We start from the raw sequence: 21,978 nt of genomic DNA, 5'->3' as shown, positions 1-21,978 counted from the left end.
ACTGGTCTAGCGCCACCTAGGTCAGTTTTCTCCAAAAAAAATTTCAAATAGTATGAAGGCTATGAATCATATTATGCTTTGTGCGTGGGCTTAAGAAAATCTTGAGAGTATAAACTTTACTAGGTAAATAGGTTTTTTCGTGTTTTTAGAGGATTTAATGCTTTAAAGCTGCAATGAGGCTTGTTTCTGGCTCATCCCCTAGTGGTCACTTTTGGCGATCCATAATACTTTATTTAAATTATGCTTTAGCTGTTTACTTATTTGTGTATGTATATAATGTGTAGGTTAATTTTTTTAGTTTATTTAATATGCACATGTACAGTATACTTCCTTATATTCATTAATGGAATAATTTATATTATTTATTTGGTCATTTTTTATTTTAATTATTGTTTTTTTTTTGTTTGTTTGTTTGTTTTGTTTTTTAAGTGTAAAAAATCTATCCTAATGATCTTTTCTTCTTACTCTCCTTCACAGGCCACTACTGAGTGTCAGAGCAGGCAGAGGAATGTAAAGACAAACAGGAAGAGTGAGATGAGAGGCCAGGGCTGAGCTCCAGAGCCTCTGCAGAGAAGGGTGGAGGAGATGCAGAAGAGGGTGAGGAGAGAGAGAAATGCAGAGCAGTAGAGTCCATTTGGACAGAGGAGGATCTGATCCAGCAGAGCCAGGCCGAGTATGACTCGTGTTGTTACAGTCCCGTACTCCTGCAGTCAACTATGAATGGGAGTTCTCGCATCGACACGGCTTCTGCTGCCAGTTCTCCAAAGGCATCTTTTAGCTGTTGTTTCATTTCAAGCGCTATCACTACAGATGAGAAGCTGATGCTCAAGACATCTATATAAACAGTTATCTTGTCTTTAAGTATAAACTTCTACGTGAACACATACGTTATTTAAGATGCTTTCACATTGCAGTGAAGCATTTCATTGTTGAGTAAACAATAATCTTTGCACCAGGTCTCATGGGAACAAAAGTAATTTGAAAGATATGTGGATGAGGTTATCCTGTAATTAAAATGATAGTAAAGCAAATTCTGAATATTTTTATATAACTGAATTGACTCTCCTCAAATGATTAGATTTTTGTCCTATTATTTTACAAACCAATACAAATCTTTTTTTAACAACTTTAACTTATTTGATTGAAGTCATGTAGACTGAAAATAATGGTTTTGTACACAGAAGACATTAGACAAACACATTCACAGTTTATTTTACAGTAAAAAATGCTCACAAAATGTTAGAATAAATTAAAAAAATACATAGGATATGCAGTAGAAGAAGAAGAAGACATCAAGAGAGAGGTAAAAAAAAGTCCTGCAAATGTCATTGGGCTACTGCCCTGGAAACACAGTACTGAATCTGGAGGCTTCAACAGCAAGAGGTTTGAAAAAGGCACACATAGTCAAAAGCTCAGTGTAGATGTCTAGACGTGCTAAATGTGTTATCTGACATGGATTTTGAAAGAAGTGTTTGTGTATCCTGTCTGGAAAGACATACACAGGCTCTAGTGCACAGAGACCTTCACAAAACCATTTACCACTAGCTCAAATGATCAATAAATAATTAAAAAAGAAAGAAAAAGAAAAAACTAAACCGGTGGTCATTCTCATTCAATGTCTCCTCCATAATACAGATTTATGAAGGAAATATGAATTATGCTGGCATCCCATGGATGACTGGTTGTATAAAACAATATACTGTGCTTAAACCAGTTTCAGTGTTTTGGGGTTTTAAGCATATACTGAAGTTTACAAATAAAATGAAATAATAAAGTGTAATAAAACTGTTTTTAAATCTCCAATCAGTTCAGATTATGTGTCTTGAGCTATGAAACTGGATTATGTTGGATTCGTCATTGAGGTGTCTGCAAAATAAAAAATAAACTTCACTGGAGCAATTTGTCTCCATTATGCTGGTTTGTCATATCAGGGGATTTTTTTTTTTTTTTTAAATGTTATTTTTCTTGAACTTTCTTGAACAATTTGCAGTGGCTCCTGACAGACAGATACACCCTGTGGACTTTCCTCAGATTTTTTTGACTTTCTCTGGACAGCAAAATGCCCTTTGTAGAAGTTCCATGCCACAAGAACTAATAATATCAGTGTTGGTATAATGACCAGGATCTTGAGGGCCAAGAGAGTGTTCTGCAGTTTCTGGACTTGCAGCTGAACTGAAGGATGCTCCATGAAGTTCCCCAGCCTCAGCTCATATGTAGCAGTTTGGATGACATAGTCTTTACCATTGGAGGACTCTACAGAGGTGCAGGTGTAGAATCCGGCGTATCTGTCCAAGGCGTTGAGGATCAACAAGTTGTTGTGCTGAATGTGGTACGTGTTGGAGTTTTGAATTGTGTGATTGTTTAAGCTCCACTGCACTCGGGCCAGGTTTGATCCTGGCTGGCAAAGCAACCTGACCTCGTTACCAGGATAGAAGGTTTTAATGATCGTAGTACTTTCTGTAACACAAAAACAACAGACCTTGAGAGTCTTATTGGCTTTTAGTGACAAGTCACAATGGAATAAAACCATTTCTGCACATATACAGTATTTACCCACACATATCAGTAAATACTGTACAATCTGAACCAGTGGACGTAAAAGGCCACCTGTTTACATACTGACTGCAGGACAACGTGCAGCATTTCCATCTCTCAGACTCTGAACCACCTCACTGCAGGAGACAAAAATAGATGGACATGATTGAAAATTCAAAATATCTAACATTCCCTCTCTAGGGCAGAGTCTAGAGTCTCTAGAGCAGTCAATTCAATATTTTAGACCACAGTGACGTTTGAATATTGATTCTGATTGGTCAGAAGGTGATTAAGTGAAATTTTCATGCCCTATAAAAATATTTTTTAAAAAAAAATATTAAATGTTAAAAAAATATAAAAAAAAATATTAAAAATATTAAATTTAAAACAGTTTAAATGTATTAAACTGTTAAATGTTTTTTTAGTATGCTATTTATTTATTTCCATTGGTGTAATGTCTGTAAAATTGCAAAATTCATTAGTTTTGTTAAGGTTGAACTGGAGTACTCTCAAAAAGTCACTTAAAAATCAGCTTACACTGCTGGGACCAGCTCTACAGATATTGCTAGGTTTTTGTTGAAGGACAACACATCTGATTTGTTACAAGCATTAGTAATAAAATAACATAAAAATACACCAATCAAATTTTGACATTTATTGACAGCACATCCTCTGGGTCTAGCTACGTGCCCAGCGCCATTTTAAAGATTGCAATTATGAGCGCTATGATTGCCTATCAGCTAGCATCCATCAACAAGTTATTTTGTTGGTCATGTTTACTTTTTAATATGAGTAAAGGGACATGGAATTATTCTGGCTTTGACAGTCTGAACAGCTTCACGAAGGCAGCTCTTAAACACCATGACTCCGAGCACCATATACTGTAAGTTGTGCATTTAAAAACTTTTAGCACAACTGGACAATAAAGGCTGTCTTCTTTGGTTTCTCTCTCCATTGAGAAAGAATTGCTCAATCAGCTGAAGCAAAAAGGACAACTCCTCGATGACGTTATTGAACGCTTTTTCAAAAAAGACAGACGCATGAATTTTATTTATAAGGTGATGGGTGAGTGCTTTACTATTTGACGAGTATTGTATCATGCAGATTGTGGCTCACATCTGATAATAGGCATTATTAATGACTTATGCACTTTGTTATTGAGTGGTTCGTGTTGCATTGATAGTAGCCTACTGTGGCATGTGGATGTGAATGTGACACTATGCACACAGTGTGCATAGGGGGATTACATTTATTGATACATGCAAGGAAATTTAGTCTGAATTCAACCCACCCTTACCTAGCATACTGTTTTAGGCTAATTGTTGATCAGCTGTCATGTTGCTGAGCGCCTGTATGTTCAGCCGAATATGCGCATTATTTGCATATGGCTGCGCTAGCTGTGACAGATGAGTATGTATGTGGTTTACATGCTTACTGAAGGCCCTGACTGAAACCCTATGGCACGCCAATGGTAAATAATACTGTAAAATGCTGATGAATGAATAGGTTAATGTGTTGTTATTTAATTGAAAAAAAAATCTAATAATTAATCATTAAATCAATAAGTTAATAATTAAAAGTTATTAATAATTACTAAAAGATAAACTTCAGGTCACATCACACCTATTGTATTTTTGCCCGTTTGCCTACAACAGCACACCACATCTTGACTTGTTTCCTTACAGCACTATATTACAGCAGCTGAGAAGTATATGCTGAGTACCTGTGTGTGTCTGGATGAATGTTTTTTATAGCAATGCAGCGGTCAGCGCTGAGGTCCCAGCCGCAGTACGGGTCTCTGGCCAGCACACAGTCCATACAGGAAGCGTAATGGTCACATGTACTAAGTGGCATCTGCACCGTTGCTTCCTCTGAGCCTGCATACAGCTGACCCTGAAACAATATGTGCAGCAGTTATTAAAAAGATGGTCAAACTATAACAGAATCAAACTAAAACTGAATCACAAGTAGAAATAATTAAATAAATTAGATGGGTACTGGGATAGCCATGATAGGAAAGTTTTATTAGTGTGAATGATAAGGGGAAAAAATGTTAAATTTGCATGTTCCCTAAAATGTGTTAAAAGCAGTAGGAATATTTTATTTCTAAAATATTTTTTAAAATTATCAAAAAAATAAAAACAATTCACTCAAGTGAAAATGCATTTTATTAATTTCCCTAAGTAAATTGATAACTATTTTCCCCCTTAATAAATCAATTAATTAGTGTAAAATCACACAGAGCTAAAAAAAAAAAAACTTGCCTTGATTCTTAGACACAGCGGTCTCTGACTGATTTTCACTAATGTCATAAAAATGAGCAAGTATATAGACTGTCAAATTTTGCTTTAGTTTGTTGCTTGTGCCAGAAGCAGCTAAAGTCCATAATGTACCCATCAGCTCCATATACTCCATATACTACATACTATAATATAAAAAGAGCAGCTACAGTACACATTAGAGGCATTAGCAGCCTAGCTAATAACTTGCAAACAACATATTTCCCTTCAACTTCAAGAGCTAAGACAAATATTTGCTAACTGAATTTAAATAAATTGGCTAAACATCAGCAGAATTTAAATAAATTGGCTAAACATCAGCATCAATAAATGGCTTTCCACATGCAAATATATTGCTGTTCAAATTTGCATTACATTGTTGAATGCTTCGAACGTGCCTTGCTGATCAGTCACAGCTGTTAGCTGGAAAAGTTACTGAAAAATAACTGAGTGAAAGAATGGTTATAATAATAATGGTTAAAACTGTTGGCTATCACACTGGGCAAAATAAAGTTCAGGCTTGTTTGGAAACAAGTCATATTTCTTAATCTCTTGGGAAACATAAAACTCACACAACAGTAGCAGTTAGGTGCAATGCAAAATGTTTGTTGGAATTAGCTTAGAGATAACTGCTAAACTAGCTTACCTATCATTAGAGGGATTTAAGGCTTTTTTTTTTGTTGTTTGTTTGTTTTAACAGGATTGCGGCAAGGTGAGTCCTACAGTAGTTGTTTACTTATATACAAGTAATATGAGCCACTTTCATTGCACAATACAAGCAGAAGGCACTCTGACAATATCTACTATATATATATATATATATATATATATATATCTGCCACAATGAACGTTAAAACAGGATGAGAATTAAATCACTTTAAACATCATCCGGCCCCGAAACAAACCTTAGTCCACCATTCCCAGTTTGACCAGGGTTCACTTCTGGAACTGCACTCAAAGAAAAATAAATAAAAAATCTAATAAGATAAAACTAACCTATAAACATTTGGTGTAGCTTCAGGGAGGAAAGGAAATCTAATGTAAATGTGTTCTGAGGCTTACCAGGGAAATAGAGAGCCGCAATATCTTTACTGGGTCGGACTGCTTAAAGAGCTGCACCTCCTCTATTATCACCATCTTTCCGTCATAGTTGACTGCTTTCAGCACTGAACCGCTTGCTGTTACAAAGATTGTACAGTTGATTGAACACTATAACACATACATGCATAAGTCTGTATAAATTACGTACCTGTGCCAATAAACATGACCTGATGGCTGCTCCCATCCAGGGCAGTAGTGCTGGCCACCACTATACAAGTAAATGCAGCTCCTTTCTTCACCAGTAGGGGCTGCTCAGAAGGCTTCACTGCCTGATCCATCAGTGGGTTGTCTCGGATGAACATGAGGGTTTTATCAGGGAGGTCCAAAGACTTTGAAATCCCTTTCTCCCTTGTTTTACTGTTAATACACTACACACATGCACACATTGAGAGAGCAACACAAAGAAAATAATAACTACTGCATAGGTGGTGCATTTGGAGACAAAATATACAAATTAAAATGTCATTCCCCATGCACATCACTATGTGAGTTATTACTCAGGAAATGATAACAAGAGCATCAATAGTAACTGGGAACATAGTTTCTTGCACCTGGAACCACAGTCAAAAATTAATCAAGACCCTCTGAGTATTCAGCTGCAGTATAATGTTGTCTATTATATTCACTTATTCTTTCATCAGCTAACAAATAAAAATTATTGTTGTAAAATATGTTGGTAAATGTTGAACTCACAGCTCCGGGGCGAGGGTCAGGCAAAGGTCCGTAGTATGTCACCCATTTTCTAAGTGATGTATCATCGTGTAGCGTTTTGAATTTGCCTTCAGAGAAGACTTCCCTAATGTCCTGTATCCTGTAAGCGCACACTGCTGAGTACTCCGACATGTCCTTTTTAGTAAGTTCACAGCTATGAAACGAGCATCATGAGTCGGTGGTTAATAAAACAATGTCTAATTAATGTTTGAATATACTATAATTATTATTATTTTTTACACATTTTTTTTTTAAATGGATGTCACATCCTTACTCATATGAAAATAGGAAGAAAAAACAGGAAGAAGCATTAACTTGATTTACAGGATTTGACTTTCTTAGGTACTTTTTGAGTACACCTTATTGCATCATGTAACCTCCTAAAGTTAATTCATTTCATATAAGAGTAAAAACATTTTACTCAAAAATAAAGTAGTGTCTGTATGCATGATTAAATTTGACTGAGGTTTTCATATGAGTGTGTAGTGCTAAATAATAATTATCATATTATAATAATGCATATTATGAAGTTACTGGTATATGCAATATAAAGACCACAAAGTGGTGCAGCATTGCCATCTCATACTGCCAGGGTCCCCAGGTTGATCCTGTGCATTTGTGTGGAGATTCTCTCCATATGTTCTCTCTATGTGCCTGTTTCTATCCATAAACATGCAGCACTAGGATGAACAAATCAGACAAACAAATCATATGTAATGTCTGAATCAGATATAAAAGGCTAGTGCAATTTAAAATGCTTCATAATGAGAACATATTGCAAATACATCCATTGTTTATAGCGCTTACCCTACACAGGGTTGTGGGGAACCTGGAGCCAATCCATTTAGAGATACTATTTAGAGATGGGCAAAATTTAGAGATGCTATTCCTCAGCCTACAATGTTTTGGACTGCAGGAGGAAACGAGAGTACCTGGAGGATATCCCCAAAGCACAAGGAGAACAGGCAAATTCCCTTTACACAAGGCAGAGGAGAGAATCTTACCACAAACATTTGAGGTGTGAGGCAAGGGTGCTAACCACTAAACCACTGTGACAATCAAACTAATACCATAATGTGTAATTCTAATGGCAAACAATTATTGACTATAAATTCCAGTGAATTGTTAACGTAAAGCCTGTTATGTTTCCCATTTGACCTAACCATGTTGATATTCACATGCCTTTGAGCTGAGGCTAATCCAACAAAAATGGTAATGTTTAAGTCCTCTGCCTTAAGGTTTGACTGTATTGTTGGTCTGGTATTCAACCACAATCCTGATTACGTTCAAAATCACTTGTAAAAAAAATTCACTGCAGTTATTTAAACATATTCTGCTGGCATTTTGAACTGAACATTACTCACCCCTGAGGAGTGAAGACACCGTAGAACATACAGGTTTTCCAGGTGTCTGGGCAGAAGAGGAACACATCCTGTATGAGAAGTGGTAGTCTGGTTTGAAGGACAGGACAGTCCAGGTGAGTCTTTAAAAATGACGTCCACTTCTTCTGCAATGTCCGCTGTCCTCCCACATCCCCCTAGCAAGGAGAGATCAGAGGGTATGAGCACAATGTTGCAAAGTTTTCTATTCATGTATAAAAGCATCGAAAGCAGGCTGGTAAAGCTTATAATATTTGATATATAATAGTTTCTCATCTTTATGATTAGTTAATCTTGTGCATTTCTTTAGTAAAATCTGGTTTGTTAAGTACTGATGTGGAAGTAGGACGCGTGTGCTTATATTTCCCCACCCAGATATTTTGTCGTCACCTGAGGTTCTTTGTTTGAACAAAGAAGTGGTGAGGACCACACAACTATTATTTAACCAGGTCCTGATGAATAAAACCATAGAAATGTAGAATGGTGTACTGTAATATCAGCAACATCCTTTTATAAGGAAGAGTACCTTACAAACACGGGCCACCCTTGACACCTCCATCTTACTGTAGGCATCGTACTCCACAGCTCTTTCATTAAAGAAAAGGTAAATCTTGTCATCATCCCCCTCTGGGTTGTCATCTCCCTCAGCTACATGCTTTATGCCAATGAAATTGGGCTCTGAAATAACAAAACTAATCAGTGACTCTCAACTACTCAATCACATGATCCAAGAATTAAAGAAAGGTATGAGATGTAAAGTTGACTTTTAAATTATATCCAATATAAGAAGACTCATCTTAGTCTCTTACTTAATAAAATTTACATTCTTACCATTAAGCCATGAAGTCTTGTATTCAGTTCTTATGGTGCCATTTAAGCTGCGCATCACAATTGGTTCAAAGCCCAGGAAATTATTATACGTAGCAGAGTACAGCTTTCCATCTAAACGACAATCAGCATTATATTATTAAAACATAATGATGGTATCATTGGGTTACTTTCCTTTAAAGCATTCAGAATATCATATGAGATATCATAAGTATCACCTGTGACTAAAGAATTGACCTTCACAAATAATATAATGCATGAACTAAACTGGAAATGAAAAAGAATAATAATAGTAAAAACTTTAAAACTTAAAGTGACATAGAACTTTTAATCAATCACTAACTACACATTGTTCGCTTTGTCTTTTACGTCATGGAGCAGTTTGCCTTAAGAGAGATGAAGCACCTACCGACAAATTCAGAGGCGCATCTCAGGAAAGGATCAAATGGACACTTTCCTTTCCCATCTTGTTGTTTACCTTCGAGAGTCAGCTTGCCGTCTTTATAAGACTGGAAGACAGAACAAAGCTACATGAAATGTCTACATTGTGTGATATAATACAACAAAACATGCACACAGGCTGAAACTCATGTTAACAAATGTCTACAATATCATAGCAAGGACATTTTACAGTAAAATACAATACTTTGTCAGTCAGGTTTCATTTAAGTAATTTCTTGAATGCGAACACGTGTGGCAGTAATCAAGCCTGGGTGTGGCTAGAGAAATTGATCTCACGTATGATAAACCACAGTTATGTTTTAACAGCTTTTTCACTCAGGGCCATGTAGGTTTGCATTTCCCTTAGTATTAAAACATTAATTTAAAAACTGCATGTTATGTTTACTTGTGTTATCTTTGACTAATATTTACATTTGTTTAATGATCTGAAACATTAAAGTGTGACAAACATGCAAAAAAAATAAATCCAGAAAGGGGCCAACACTTTTTCACACCACTGTATGTGGAGGAATTTTTACTCACCATAATATCACAGGTTGGATTAAAAGCGTTGGTACCACAAACAAACATGGTGTCGTTCGACATTTTATGAAGGATCCGGATGTAGTTATGACAATCAGTCTGGAAAGGAAAATTACAGGAAATACAAAGTCCAAAGAAATTATTAGGAAGTCAATCAGAAAGAGACAGAAAAAAAAGATCCGTTAACAGAACAAAACAAGACAGAAGAATAATGGGGAATAATTTCATAGGCTAGGTGAGGACTCAGAGAGGATGAGTTAAGGAGATAAGATAAGGGCTTTGTATAATAGCATACCTGTTCCTAATCATATGATATATTTAAAACACAAAACTGTTGAATCTAATCTAATTAGGGTTTGAAAGTTAGACACGGTTTCGGGGTATAACATCTAATTCTTAATATTCTCAAAACTCAGACAATGTCTAGTTCTTTACTGTATTAGGAAATAATTCATTTTTTTAACCCTTATTTGAGAATTTACATATTTACATATAAAGACAAAGATATACATATACATTTCTGTGGATGTTTTGGAAATCCTGTTTTTACTCTTTAGACTACTGAAATTAGTGTCTTATTTGTACACCAGTCATAAGTATGTAGTCTTCATCTTATTATGATTATTAATAATAATGTATCAAGTTTAAACTTTCATCATATTTACAGTGTGTGTAAGAAGACTATTCAGTAATCTGAGGATGATGTTACAATTTGGGAGTAGTGATATCATTTCGACAGCTGTTGTCTGATTATGGCCCAAAGTGATTAGGTCCATTAACTTGTTTTAATGTTGCTGCAATTTTGTATATGAAGCTGTTGGATGGTAAATAAAAATATTGTTTTATTATTTTGTATATATTTTTGAAGTAGAGTACACTGTTAAGAGGCTTGTCCATGATTAGCCAAGATAAAGCTTCAACCTCATTCAAGGACCAAGCTGTATTGTAACCCAAATGAGTTGTCTAGTGTGCAATAATCACAGTGTAGTGATCAAACCTCTGGCTGGATTTTACAGATACAGTAGAGGTAAAAGTTTCAGTTAATGTTTGCATCAAAAATAAAGAAAATGTATGATCTCTGTGATCAGAGAGCTGGTCTGACAAACTGTCACTCAGCGGTACAGTTTTCTGTGTAAACTGTAAATTGTGGTCACCTAAAGCTCTTGAACTATTCCTTTTTTCCGCATTGTTTAGGTGCCACATTATTAGGTAACATCAATAATGTGCTGGTGTACAGATGTTCTTAATATAGTGGAAAGCAAGTTTATTTCTTCCATTCCTTTATTCATTCCTTCATCAGCATAAACCACTTCACAGTAGTCAAAGTGGTGGTGATGGTGGTGTGGTCTCTTGGGTTGTAGACGTATTTTAATTACTAGATGGGCAGCTTAGAGTATTTATGAAACTGCTGATCTCCTGTGAGTCACACACATAACAGTCTCTGGATTTTACACAGAACAGTCACACACAACACACCCCTCACCTGAGTTTTCCCTTTGAAAATACAAGTGCGCTGCATCTCTGAAGTCACCGCCCATTTAACCTACAAAAAAGAGAAGAGAAGAGAATATATAGAATGTAGAATTAAATAAGTACAGTGCAGGTGAAAATTTTTTACTAAAGCAAAGAATTTTAACATTTATTTTAACAATTATTACTATCTGAAATGTAAAAAATCTAATAACAGAATGAATGTTTGAAACTGGAATAAAAGTTAACATTAAAATAATATAAATAGATAAAATGTAAAAACGATAGAATATAAGCAAATGAACCCTAGTTATAAGTTATATTGAAACAAAAAAACAACCAAAAAAGTTGAGGCTGTGATAAATAAATAAATAAATCTATTATTATTATTATTATTATTATTATTATTATTATTATTATTATTATTATTATTATTATTATTATTATTATTATTATTCAAATGAAATCTTTTTCCTGACCATAGCCTTCTTGTGTGTGATGTTGTTGAGGTCCAAGGCAAAGATGGCCTCTCGAGCTCCCAGGATGAGCACACCCTCATCTTCCATCAGGAGCATGGTGGTGTAATTCCACACTCCCTCCTCTTGAAAGACATGTCCTCTGTTACCTAGCAACAGCAGAATAGGCTTTTAGTGTCCACTGTGTTGGAGTAGATATAAGACCTTTGGTGCTCATAATAAAGAAAAGTACAAAGAAGTGAAGTTGAAGAAAGACTTAAAACAACTGTAACTTTTGACCTCAGTAACTCAATAATGCTTTGTGTTATTTGTATCAATGCCCTAAAATGGTCTTTTTCTATTATTTTTTATGTATGTATTCATTTACATATTGTGTGGATCTTTTATATTAAGCTGTGAGCGATTTTGACAGAAGTAAGAATTTAAATCAGCACTTTTTAACCATTCAGCTGCAACAACACATCAACATGCTTTTAATACTGTATAATGCAAGGCTTATAACAGTAACATTAAACAGCAATGCTGTGGAGCCAAATCACAAACTATATATATTTAAGAAAAAAACTATTAAAAAAACAACAACATAAAATAAAGTAACAAAGACAGCTCACTTACTCAGAGTGACTGTTTTTCGTGGTGTGCTGTTCAATGGCCAAACCTGGCCCGAAGTCAATACAGCTGAAACCCAAAAAGACAGGACAAGGAAGAACAGCATGTCCTAAAGTTCTTGAAGTCTCTGCTACAGAGCAACGTCAGTCTCAGTTTCTCAAACAGTCACACTGTAAAATATTGAAAATATATTTTTTCAACATGAAGAAATTTTTTTTTAACATTTTACTCATAATAACAGATTATGTTTAGATTGCTGTACTTCAGAAGAGCAAAGTGAAATATGAGCTGGATTTTTAATTGAAATCTTTTAGTTTTCCATTACAATTACAATTACCTTGTAGAAATATTGAGAAATATCTGTCATTCACGCTAGAAAATTGTTCATTTAAAGATAATAAATTAATTAAGAACAGCATAGATCACACACTACAATATTATAGAGAACAAAGTCACAGTTTCGTGTCTTAACATTACAGTAAAACAAAGAGTAAAACGTATGAAGACATATTCATGAAAGACAAAAAAACACTTTATATCATATACCAGTTGTTCAAAAGAAGAACTGAATACAATTTAATAATATCAGAATCTCATTTCAAATGTCATGGATCGAATTGTCTTTTTTTTTTTTAGATCGATGCAGCACTAAGAATAACTGAAGCAAAACGCACATCCTTCCTCATAACAGTATCGACTGCCAATTATCCAGTGGAGTCGCAAATTTATCACATGCCTCATGTCATTAAACGCCTTTTCCATTAGTTTATTTTGTTCATATGCATATTTTGGATGAGCCACAACACAGAACAACACAGGGCATGTGCACCTCAAGCAGTGAAGTTTATATTTGAGAACTTATTGAACATAACAGAATTTCTGCATTAATTACACTTATAACACAGTGCTGTTACAGGCCTGAATGTGCTTGGTGTTGTTTATTGCTATAACAGCAGCTACAGGGAAAACAATTGTTGATGATTTTATCAATTGTACAAACGTGCAAGTTTAAATATGTTATCATGTCTGTAGTAGACATTATAGTAGAAGTCACAGTGACCTTTATGGAAGATGCTCCACATGATTAAATACTCCTAACAATAATAAACAGATTTAAACATGTTCTTTTACAAAGTGTAATAGTTGATTGTGCTTTGTTAAAGACATGTATTTAATATTTAGGAAAATTCCCAGTGTTAGCAATTTTCTTTTTAATGATCAGATGTAAAGCTGTTGTTTTGTTGTTATCTACAACAAGATGCATTTTCCCCCCACTTAGTAACAGGAAGGTGAAGGAATGATAGTTATAAGGTAAGTGCTAAGTTTTGACATGAATGCCCGTGCTATAGTGTGAAACAAAAACAGCAGCGCGACAAATAAACTGCGTACCTGTGTACGTGTGTCTCTGTTGTTAAAGTTTATCGTTAATTGATACTCATTTTAACAATCGGGAGTCATGTAAACATAATAATCTTGCAGTAAATAATTTCCATCCTATGGCATTGAGCAATGCTGCTCGGAGACCAGTAAGTATTGAGCTGAACGTGCGCAAGCGCACTTGGTAATAAAGCTCCTTCTGATCATGAGTAAGTAGGACATACCGTATTGTTAGTTACTTGTGCTGGGTCCAGCATAAGTAAAAAAAGAACAGAATAAATGGTTTAAGTACAAAAATCTTTCTCATTAGTTTCTGTGTGAAAATTCTCGGTGCATTTTATAGAACAACACAGAAAATCGGAAAGAGAAAAAGCCGTTTTTTAAAGTAGTAATGAAACGTTTTGACCAGAAGAGGGCAGTGTATGACATGAGGCAGGGTTCTTGTAAAAATAACTCGACTGTTCGGGAATTCCAGAATCAGAATGAGGTTTATTTCCAGCTACTGTATTATCTACATGTACAGGAATTTGTCTTTGTGTGTTGGTGCATAGTAATAATAGAAAAGCATAAATATAGGAAACAAAGTCCATAAAAGTTGACAGAAACGGTGACATTACAGCTAAAATCTGAAAGGAAGTAAAGCCTGTACTTATGCTATTAATAAAATGTAGCTTAATCCGAACAAAGAACAACATTGTGTTTAATTAATTATTGTGCGATGTGACTGTAGCCTGGTTGTTAACGACTGTCAACAGAGAACGAGGGGCGCTTGCTGTTCGTGACTATGCATCAATACAGTGGCAAGGCATTCTGGGATATGTAGTATTAGCGGAGCATGCGGTTAGCCAGCTGTAATGCACATCTTATATAATTACACCAGAGTTTGACACCCCTACTCTAACTGCACGGAATGAGCTTTTAAAAAGCCATCCATTGACAATATCATCATGCTGAAAACTAAAAATTAGTATCATTGTAATGGGACGATCCAGTGTGGAGATCTTATACAGAGAAAATGATGGTGCTGGTGGATTCGGATGATGTTTGAGCTGATCAGTGCATCTCTATTGTAGATCATCTAAATGATAGCAGATGACTTTAAATATTGAATGTGTCAATAAATGCTTAAAAGTATGACATGATGTGCTTTGATTAATATATCATTCAAACCATTGGTGGTTTAAGAGGAATAAAACTCTTCAGGATGTTCAGTTATGAAAAACTAATCCACTTCACCAGCCCACTGTTGAATATTTTCTGTTACTTAAACCTAACACATTTAAAATCAATTACACATTTTTTTAGCCTAATAAATATTTGTAATACTCCATATAATATAAATGTATTAGAAGGCCAGGAATGTACAGTACAGGAAAATACATTGTTTCAACTATATCGAGAAGTATCTGGAGCACCAGATTGTACAGAAACACAGAAACACTGTTCTGAACAGTACACATCAGACACGTCATCACTGCTATTATTTTGTACTAACACAAGCATAAACTTTGAAGATGAACTTACCTGCTGCAGCTGCTGATAAATGCTTCAAATATATTGGCTCAAATGTATCAAATGTATTGGCTCTTTCACACAGAAACATATGACAAGAGATTCCAGAACTTTCATGACAGTTCCAGATTCAGAGTAGAAGCAGAGAATTTAGTGGAGCTGCAGCTTCTTTGAAAAAGTCCAGAATCGAAATGGAGAAATAAAATCGATTAGTATGCAAGGGTCTCTGCTTTAACAGTGTGATTATGTAAAGACTATAATACAACAGATACATGAGCATGTGCATACATGAGATTACTGTGGATGGTACCACTGAGAAACATTGCTGTGATAGCATTAAGACTGCAATTACCAAAAAGAGTGAAATGCTGATAATTTCAACAAAATACACTTCATGTTAAAACTAATATTTTTTCTGGTTGCACAAGTAGAATTCTTTAAAAAACGGAAATTATATATAATTGCATAATTAGGTGTTACCCAGATGAGGATGGGTTCCAAATAAACACAATAAGAAGAGTAAAAAAAATGAGAGCACAGGCAGAGCAGGAGTTTATCTTATTCTAGCACACGCTCCAGTGCAGAGAGACGGCGTGTGAGAGACAGAGACAGCAGCGAAAGAGATAGGAGAAGGAGACAGAGAAGTGCTGAACACAGGAGCAAGAGCTCCAGCCAAGAGAGAAGGCTGTAGCAAGGTGAAGAGTGGAGGAGGAGCAGAGGAAGGGAAAGGAAGAGCGAGGACAGGGGCAGGAAGAAGAACGATCGTGGTGACAGCAAGGAGAGACGGCAGAGGAGGAGGCTATCCTCAGTGTCCTCCGCATCTTCTGCTTCTGAGCAGGATGACAATACAGAATGACAAGAGCTCATCGACTGGTTAAGAAAGAAGCCAAGGAGAGGAAGAAGCATGAGAAAATGGGCTGGAGTAAAGAGTACATGGGATAGACTAATGCAGACAACCTGCTGGGCACCTTTCATCCATTCATTCATTTTCTACCGCTTATCCGAACTACCTCGGGTCACGGGGAACCTGTGTCTATCTCAGGCGTCATCGGGCATCAAGGCAGGATACACCCTGGACGGAGTGCCAACCCATCACAGGGCACACGCACACACTCTCATTCCCTCACGCAATCACACACTACAGACAATTTTCCAGAGATGCCAATCAACCTAGCATGCATGTCTTTGGACCAGGGGAGTTAACCGGAGTACCCGGAGGACTTTTTAAACCTAATTGATTCTTTTTGACAATTAGTGAATGGTCGGACTCATCCGTGGCCTTACACTAGACCTGGTATTAATACATGGACTCTCTACCGAAGATTTAGAACTAAATGACCATGTTATCTCTGACCACAAACCTGTACTTTTTAATATCCCTGTCTCATGCTGTTCTGTCAATCCTGTGAAATCTTTGCAGTGCTTTCGCAGTTTTTCATCTTCAACTTGTACAGAATTTGTTGCAATGTTCAATGAGGTGTGTAAAGTGTCTGACTCTGTTTTTCAGGATATGGGTGTTGATGAGCACTTGTACTGCTTGCATTCAGCCTCTAAAGAGGTGTTAGACACAGTAGCCAAAAAAATAAACAGCACAAAGTTAGGTCTGATCCATGGTTAAATGATGAAATAAGAGGTCTTAGACAAATGTGTAGGCAGGCAGAAAGAAAGTGGAAGAAAAATAAGTTGCAAATTAATTATATTTTTAAGGAAGCACTAAAAAATTTTCAGAGGTCTGTAAAAACGGCTAAATCTAAGTACTTTGTCGAGTTAATAGAAAAACAATGCTAATAATCCTAAGACATTGTTTAATATTATAAATTTAGTAGTAAGCCCTCCTATATTAAATGTAGATTTTCCCCATCAATATGCGAGAATTTTCTTGATTCATTTAAAACAAAGATTGAGAATCTTAGAAGGATGATCCCGCAAATGTGTTGTGACTTTTTAGGTTCTGTTACAAAAACCACTACTTTTAATCAATTTGAACTTATTACATTTCAGCAGTTACGGTAAATTGTAAGTGTATTGAAACCTACTGGGTCAGTTGTTGATATGGTTTTTGAAAGAAAACTTTGAGGCTATTGGACCTATTGTAAATAAAAGCTTAGATACAGGGGGTTTTCATAACATGCTGAAACAGGCCATGGTTTCAATGGTTCATGTACTTTCCAACAACAAAACATGAGAACACAACATACTGTACTCGTAATTACCACTTATGAAATGAGAAGCACATGCAGGCAGCATTAATCTCCAGAGCAATTTGGATGAAAGTTTTTCATTTTTTTCTAGTAACATTTAATGTTGTAGATCTGTGAAATTTCTGACAATGGAGACATTAAAAAATATTAACTAATAAAAAAAATTACGATTATATGAATAAAAATATCCCTTTAAAAAATACTGTTTCATAATAATGGGCCACATTATCTTTGCCAGTCTTGGTGTAAGTTGTTACTATAGAAACAATAAGATATTAGATCCTTACAGCTGGCACTAGTGTAATGACGGAGCTGTTCTTATAGAAAATTAATTAACAGCTTCTGACCAATTAGAATTATGCATTTTGTCATAAGCAAATACAACTCTCAATTCTGTGAAGTAAACCTGTTGCAGAGAGAGAGGGAAGCTGCCCATAAATATCACTGATCGTTATAGACAAATAGTTACTTGATGTTTCATCTTATCAGAGACATTAGACCACCAAAAGGAGAAATAATAATAATGGAGTAACAATAAATATATCGAGTACCTTCCAGAGCTGCTAATTCCTTGTCAAAACTTGTCTGTGAACTACGGGTTATAATTTGTTGCTTTACACGTGCAGGTCTAAGATCCATATCTGAGGTGGCCGAGCTAAGCCCATTAACCTGCTGGCCAAATACATCAGCACTGAAGATGATGACTTGTCTTTAGAAATGCATGAACCGTACACCTTTCAGAATGGACTCACTGTCCCAGACAAGGACGACCTTCTGGAGGAAATCAAGATGTTGCACTTCAGCTAGAGGACCTTAAATGTCTTTGCTATACTCCTCCTTTTTTTAAATCAGTAGCCTGCTTTCTATTATTATTGTGCAAAAAGAGAACCTGTTGTTTTTGCTTAGGTGATGATTATGGTGATGATAATATTATTTTTTCTATTATATGTCTTAAAACTGAACATTCAGCACAAACCTATGGTCTAGGATGTGAAACATTGATTGGTTTATATTAATAACATATTAATTTTAACATCTAGCATAAGCAACTAGTGGAAGAGCCGTACCTTGCCCGTGCCATGTAGACTCGCACCTGCTGCAATAGACTCTCCCAGTAGCTGATGTCCAGGTTCGAGCCTCCGACCTGGATCTTACTCTCTATGTTCATGTTCAGTGCCTGCAGCTGGCTGTACATTTTACCTTTAAACACAGACTGCACATCTTTACTCCCAGTAGTGTTGATGCCATCACGCCGACAGCTGTATCACACTGCAAGAGTTTTAACCAAATAAAAAAATTAACCAAAATTCTGACACCGAACTGAAAACCAAATGAGGTTAAAAAAAAGTCTCTAAAATCGGTTTAAAAGAGAATTTTGGTTGATTTTTTTAATTAAATATTTTAATTACTGTTGCTATTACAAGTTGAATTAACACAGTATGAAGTATCTTACAAACTACATTTCACTCTTGCAGTGTGATACAGCTGCCGACGTGAAGGTATCAACACTACTATGATTCACAGCAGCGCTACTGATTGGCTACCCTCTTTTTGGCGGGAATTTTGCCGTCCCGCCTTGCACTCCGGATCAGCGGTGCTGACCTTGGTGCTGCACGCTTTCCTCTCCTCATCACCAGCTCTGTCCATGGTGGTGCACCGCTGCTGCTTTCCTCTCCCAGCAAGAGAGATGAGAGCCCAGGGCCGAGCTTCAGAGCCTCTGCAAAGAAGGAGGGAGGTGAGGGAGGTGAGGGAGGAAGAGAAGCAGACAAAGGTGAGGATGGAGAGAAAAGCGAAGCAATGGAGTCCGTGTTGATGGAGCAAGATCTGATCCAGCAGAGCCAGACCGAGTACGACTCGGGTCGTTACAGTTCTGTGCTCCTACAGCCCTCCGAGCTCCTGCTGGGCATACAAACTCTGCTTTGGGAACTGAAAGTTAATATAGAAATTTGAAGTGGTCAGATTTTTTTTCAAATTCTTTGTTGTCACCTCATTGCAGAATTTGTGTCATTGTTTTCAAAGTCTTCCCAAACTTTACAAACATTTACATTCATAGCATTTGAAAGATGTCTTTATACTGAGCAACTTACAGATGTGCTTTCCAAGTATATAAATAAATACATCCTGATACTAGATCATTAGGTCACGTTCTAAGTATACCATCATCTATACACTGTTGGAGAAGTAATAGAAAAAAAACACACACAAACAACACAACAATTTTAGTAGATAGTTTACCTAGACAATAGAATCCTAGATCACAAGTGGAGAATAAATTAAAAATGGAACGCCTTGATTTAAATTACATCATTAAGCTATAATTGTGTTCAGACTGATTACAGTTTAAGCGTAAAATGTAGAAAATGTACAAATAAATAAAAAAGTCGCGGCATTCATTACACCTGCACACAGTACAGTATTTATTCATTCATATTATAATAATTATTCCTGACAATTTATACTCACTTTCATCTTTAAAATGGATTTAAAGTAGGAGTAATGATCTGATTTAACTCCATAATATAAAATTGTGTGATTATTTTGTTTGTGTTCAGGTGACGCCAATGAGAGCGCAGAGGACATCTTTGCGTGACGTGCAAAAGACGGAATTGGGGGTGACGAGGCCCAGTTCAGCGTCGAAATGCCCCTGACTGGGAAAATGTACATGTGGGCTGACAAGTACCGGCCACACAAGTCTCGCTTCTATAACCGTGTGCACACAGGCTTTGGGAGAAACAAGTACAACCAGACACACTATGATTTTGAAAACTCGCCACACAAAATTGTCCAGGGTTGAGCCGAGTCTGGACAACAAGGACTTTGGCATCCTCCGTTTTCATGCCGTATTAGGACATCGGGTTTACGACATGGCTTCTGCTGCCAGTTCTCCAATGGCATCTTCAGATGTGGTTTCATTTCAAGCGCTACAGGAGATGAGAAGCTGATGCTCAAGACATCTATACAAACAGTTATCTTGTCTGTAATTATAAACTTCTATGTCGATACTTAAGTTAATTAAGATGCTTTCACATTGCAGTGCAGCATTTCGTTGTTGAGTAAACTATAATCTTTACACCAGGTCTCATAGGAACAAAAATAATTTAAAAGATATGTAGATTAGGTTACCCTGTAATTAAAATGATAGTAAAGCAATTTCTGGATATTTTTGGTATTGTGTTAGTGAATTGACTCTCCTCAAATGATTAGATTTTAATGATTGTCTTTCTATTATGACAATAAAAAAATGTTATGTTGTACAATAAAAATCTTTTTCAAACAAATTAAAATTGTTTGATTTATCTCACACAGACTGAAAATAACGGTTCTGTACACAGAAGACATTACACAAACACATTCACAGTTTATTTTCCAGTAAAAAATTCTCACAAAAAGTTAGGAAGAGAGTAAGTAAGAGAGACAGGTAGAAATACACGACAGTTTTACAAAAGACATCTAAAACCCTTGATCGCGTGACTTGCCCTTTGATATGTGTTTTGTTCAACATATGTTCATTTGTATGATTGTACAGTGATACTTAAATTACAAAAAGTGACAAAAGTTTCAACATTCACACAAGACCGTATCTGCTCCTGATGCAAGAGTCGCGATGAGACTCGACATGACAAAATAATCCATTAAGAATGAAACATTTCTTCACTTCACATCCAGTATGTACACACTGTAAAACGTACTGCATTCATAAAGTAGATCTAACACACTTTTAGCAATAATAGTATACTTTATTTTAATTGTTATATAATTAAAAATGCGGAAAATACTTTACATTAACTATTAATGTAGCCGTATATACCTTCAACCAGTTGCTATAAGGTGAAACAGCAATGCCCAATTATTGACAGGTTAAATCACTTTCAGTTAGTAGCAGGGTGTCCTCCTGATGTGCTTCATGACTTTCTTCAGGGCATTGTACCATTTGAATTGGTGCTGTGTTATGATATGTTGATCAAGAAGTATTTCTCTCTTTCTGAGAGCATTTTTTGAAGATGGTACTCTCAAAATCAAGGTGTGCAATCTGACATCATGCAAAAGGTTGCTGAATCTGTATTTAAATATACAGCATATCCCACAAACCTCCAAATTCTGTCAGTTGTAGAGGCTTTGATAGGGAAGTTCCCATGCCTGAAGGAACCTGGATCTTTTTAGGGAATGTATGGCTGGCAACCAGGGATGCCAACTTTTGAGTTCAGCTTAGAGTGAGGTTTTGGGGGCGGGGCTTTGGTTGTGGGGAGGGGCTTATGGAGGGGCGTGGCATGGTGTGGAAAAAAATACATACACAAAATCCTTGCATTAGCAGAAGTGTATTAAGTATATATTGACTGTCAAAGTATTTGGCATCTGTACAGAATTTCTTGGGAGATTTACATTACATTTAATTTTCACAAACATTTTACAGAAATAGGATTAACATGTGATTAATATGTTCACAGATTAACATGTGCTCTAATCTAAGTGCATGTGGCTGATTTTGCACCTTTAATCATTGATTTGGATGCAGCTC

The 21,978-nt window shown here is 36.0% G+C and overlaps 1 protein-coding gene across 1 annotated transcript; it reads right to left on the bottom strand.

Moving 5' to 3' along the window:
- Nucleotides 1-1,187: 1,187 nt before the first annotated feature.
- Nucleotides 1,188-15,394, bottom strand: LOC113636952 (semaphorin-4E-like). Its single transcript, XM_047806478.1, has 15 exons — nt 15,274-15,394; nt 12,379-12,542; nt 11,767-11,912; nt 11,301-11,360; nt 9,818-9,916; nt 9,243-9,342; nt 8,837-8,947; nt 8,532-8,683; nt 7,991-8,163; nt 6,609-6,780; nt 6,064-6,283; nt 5,877-5,992; nt 4,259-4,428; nt 2,620-2,672; nt 1,188-2,457 (listed from the first exon to the last, which is right to left on the bottom strand). Exons 2-15 carry the CDS (start codon nt 12,476-12,478, stop codon nt 1,928-1,930), a joined length of 2,202 nt encoding a protein of 733 aa, XP_047662434.1. The 5' UTR covers nt 12,479-12,542; nt 15,274-15,394; the 3' UTR covers nt 1,188-1,927.
- Nucleotides 15,395-21,978: the final 6,584 nt, after the last annotated feature.

Source organism: Tachysurus fulvidraco, chromosome 22 (genome assembly GCF_022655615.1).
Source record: "Tachysurus fulvidraco isolate hzauxx_2018 chromosome 22, HZAU_PFXX_2.0, whole genome shotgun sequence".
NCBI lineage: Eukaryota > Metazoa > Chordata > Actinopteri > Siluriformes > Bagridae > Tachysurus > Tachysurus fulvidraco.
This window is presented reverse-complemented; position numbering and strand designations above follow the sequence as displayed.

What these genes read in the sequence shown, in the direction of transcription:
- LOC113636952 (XM_047806478.1), bottom strand. Translation starts at nt 12,478, where the DNA reads ATGCTGTTCTTCCTTGTCCTGTCTTTTTGGGTTTCAGCTGTATTGACT. An exon ending in TCACACACAAGAAGGCTATG is followed by an intron (nt 11,361 to 11,766) that starts GTCAGGAAAAAG and finishes TCTTTTTTGTAG; the next exon opens with GTTAAATGGGCGGTGACTTC. An exon ending in ATGCGCCTCTGAATTTGTCG is followed by an intron (nt 8,948 to 9,242) that starts GTAGGTGCTTCA and finishes ATTGTCGTTTAG; the next exon opens with ATGGAAAGCTGTACTCTGCT.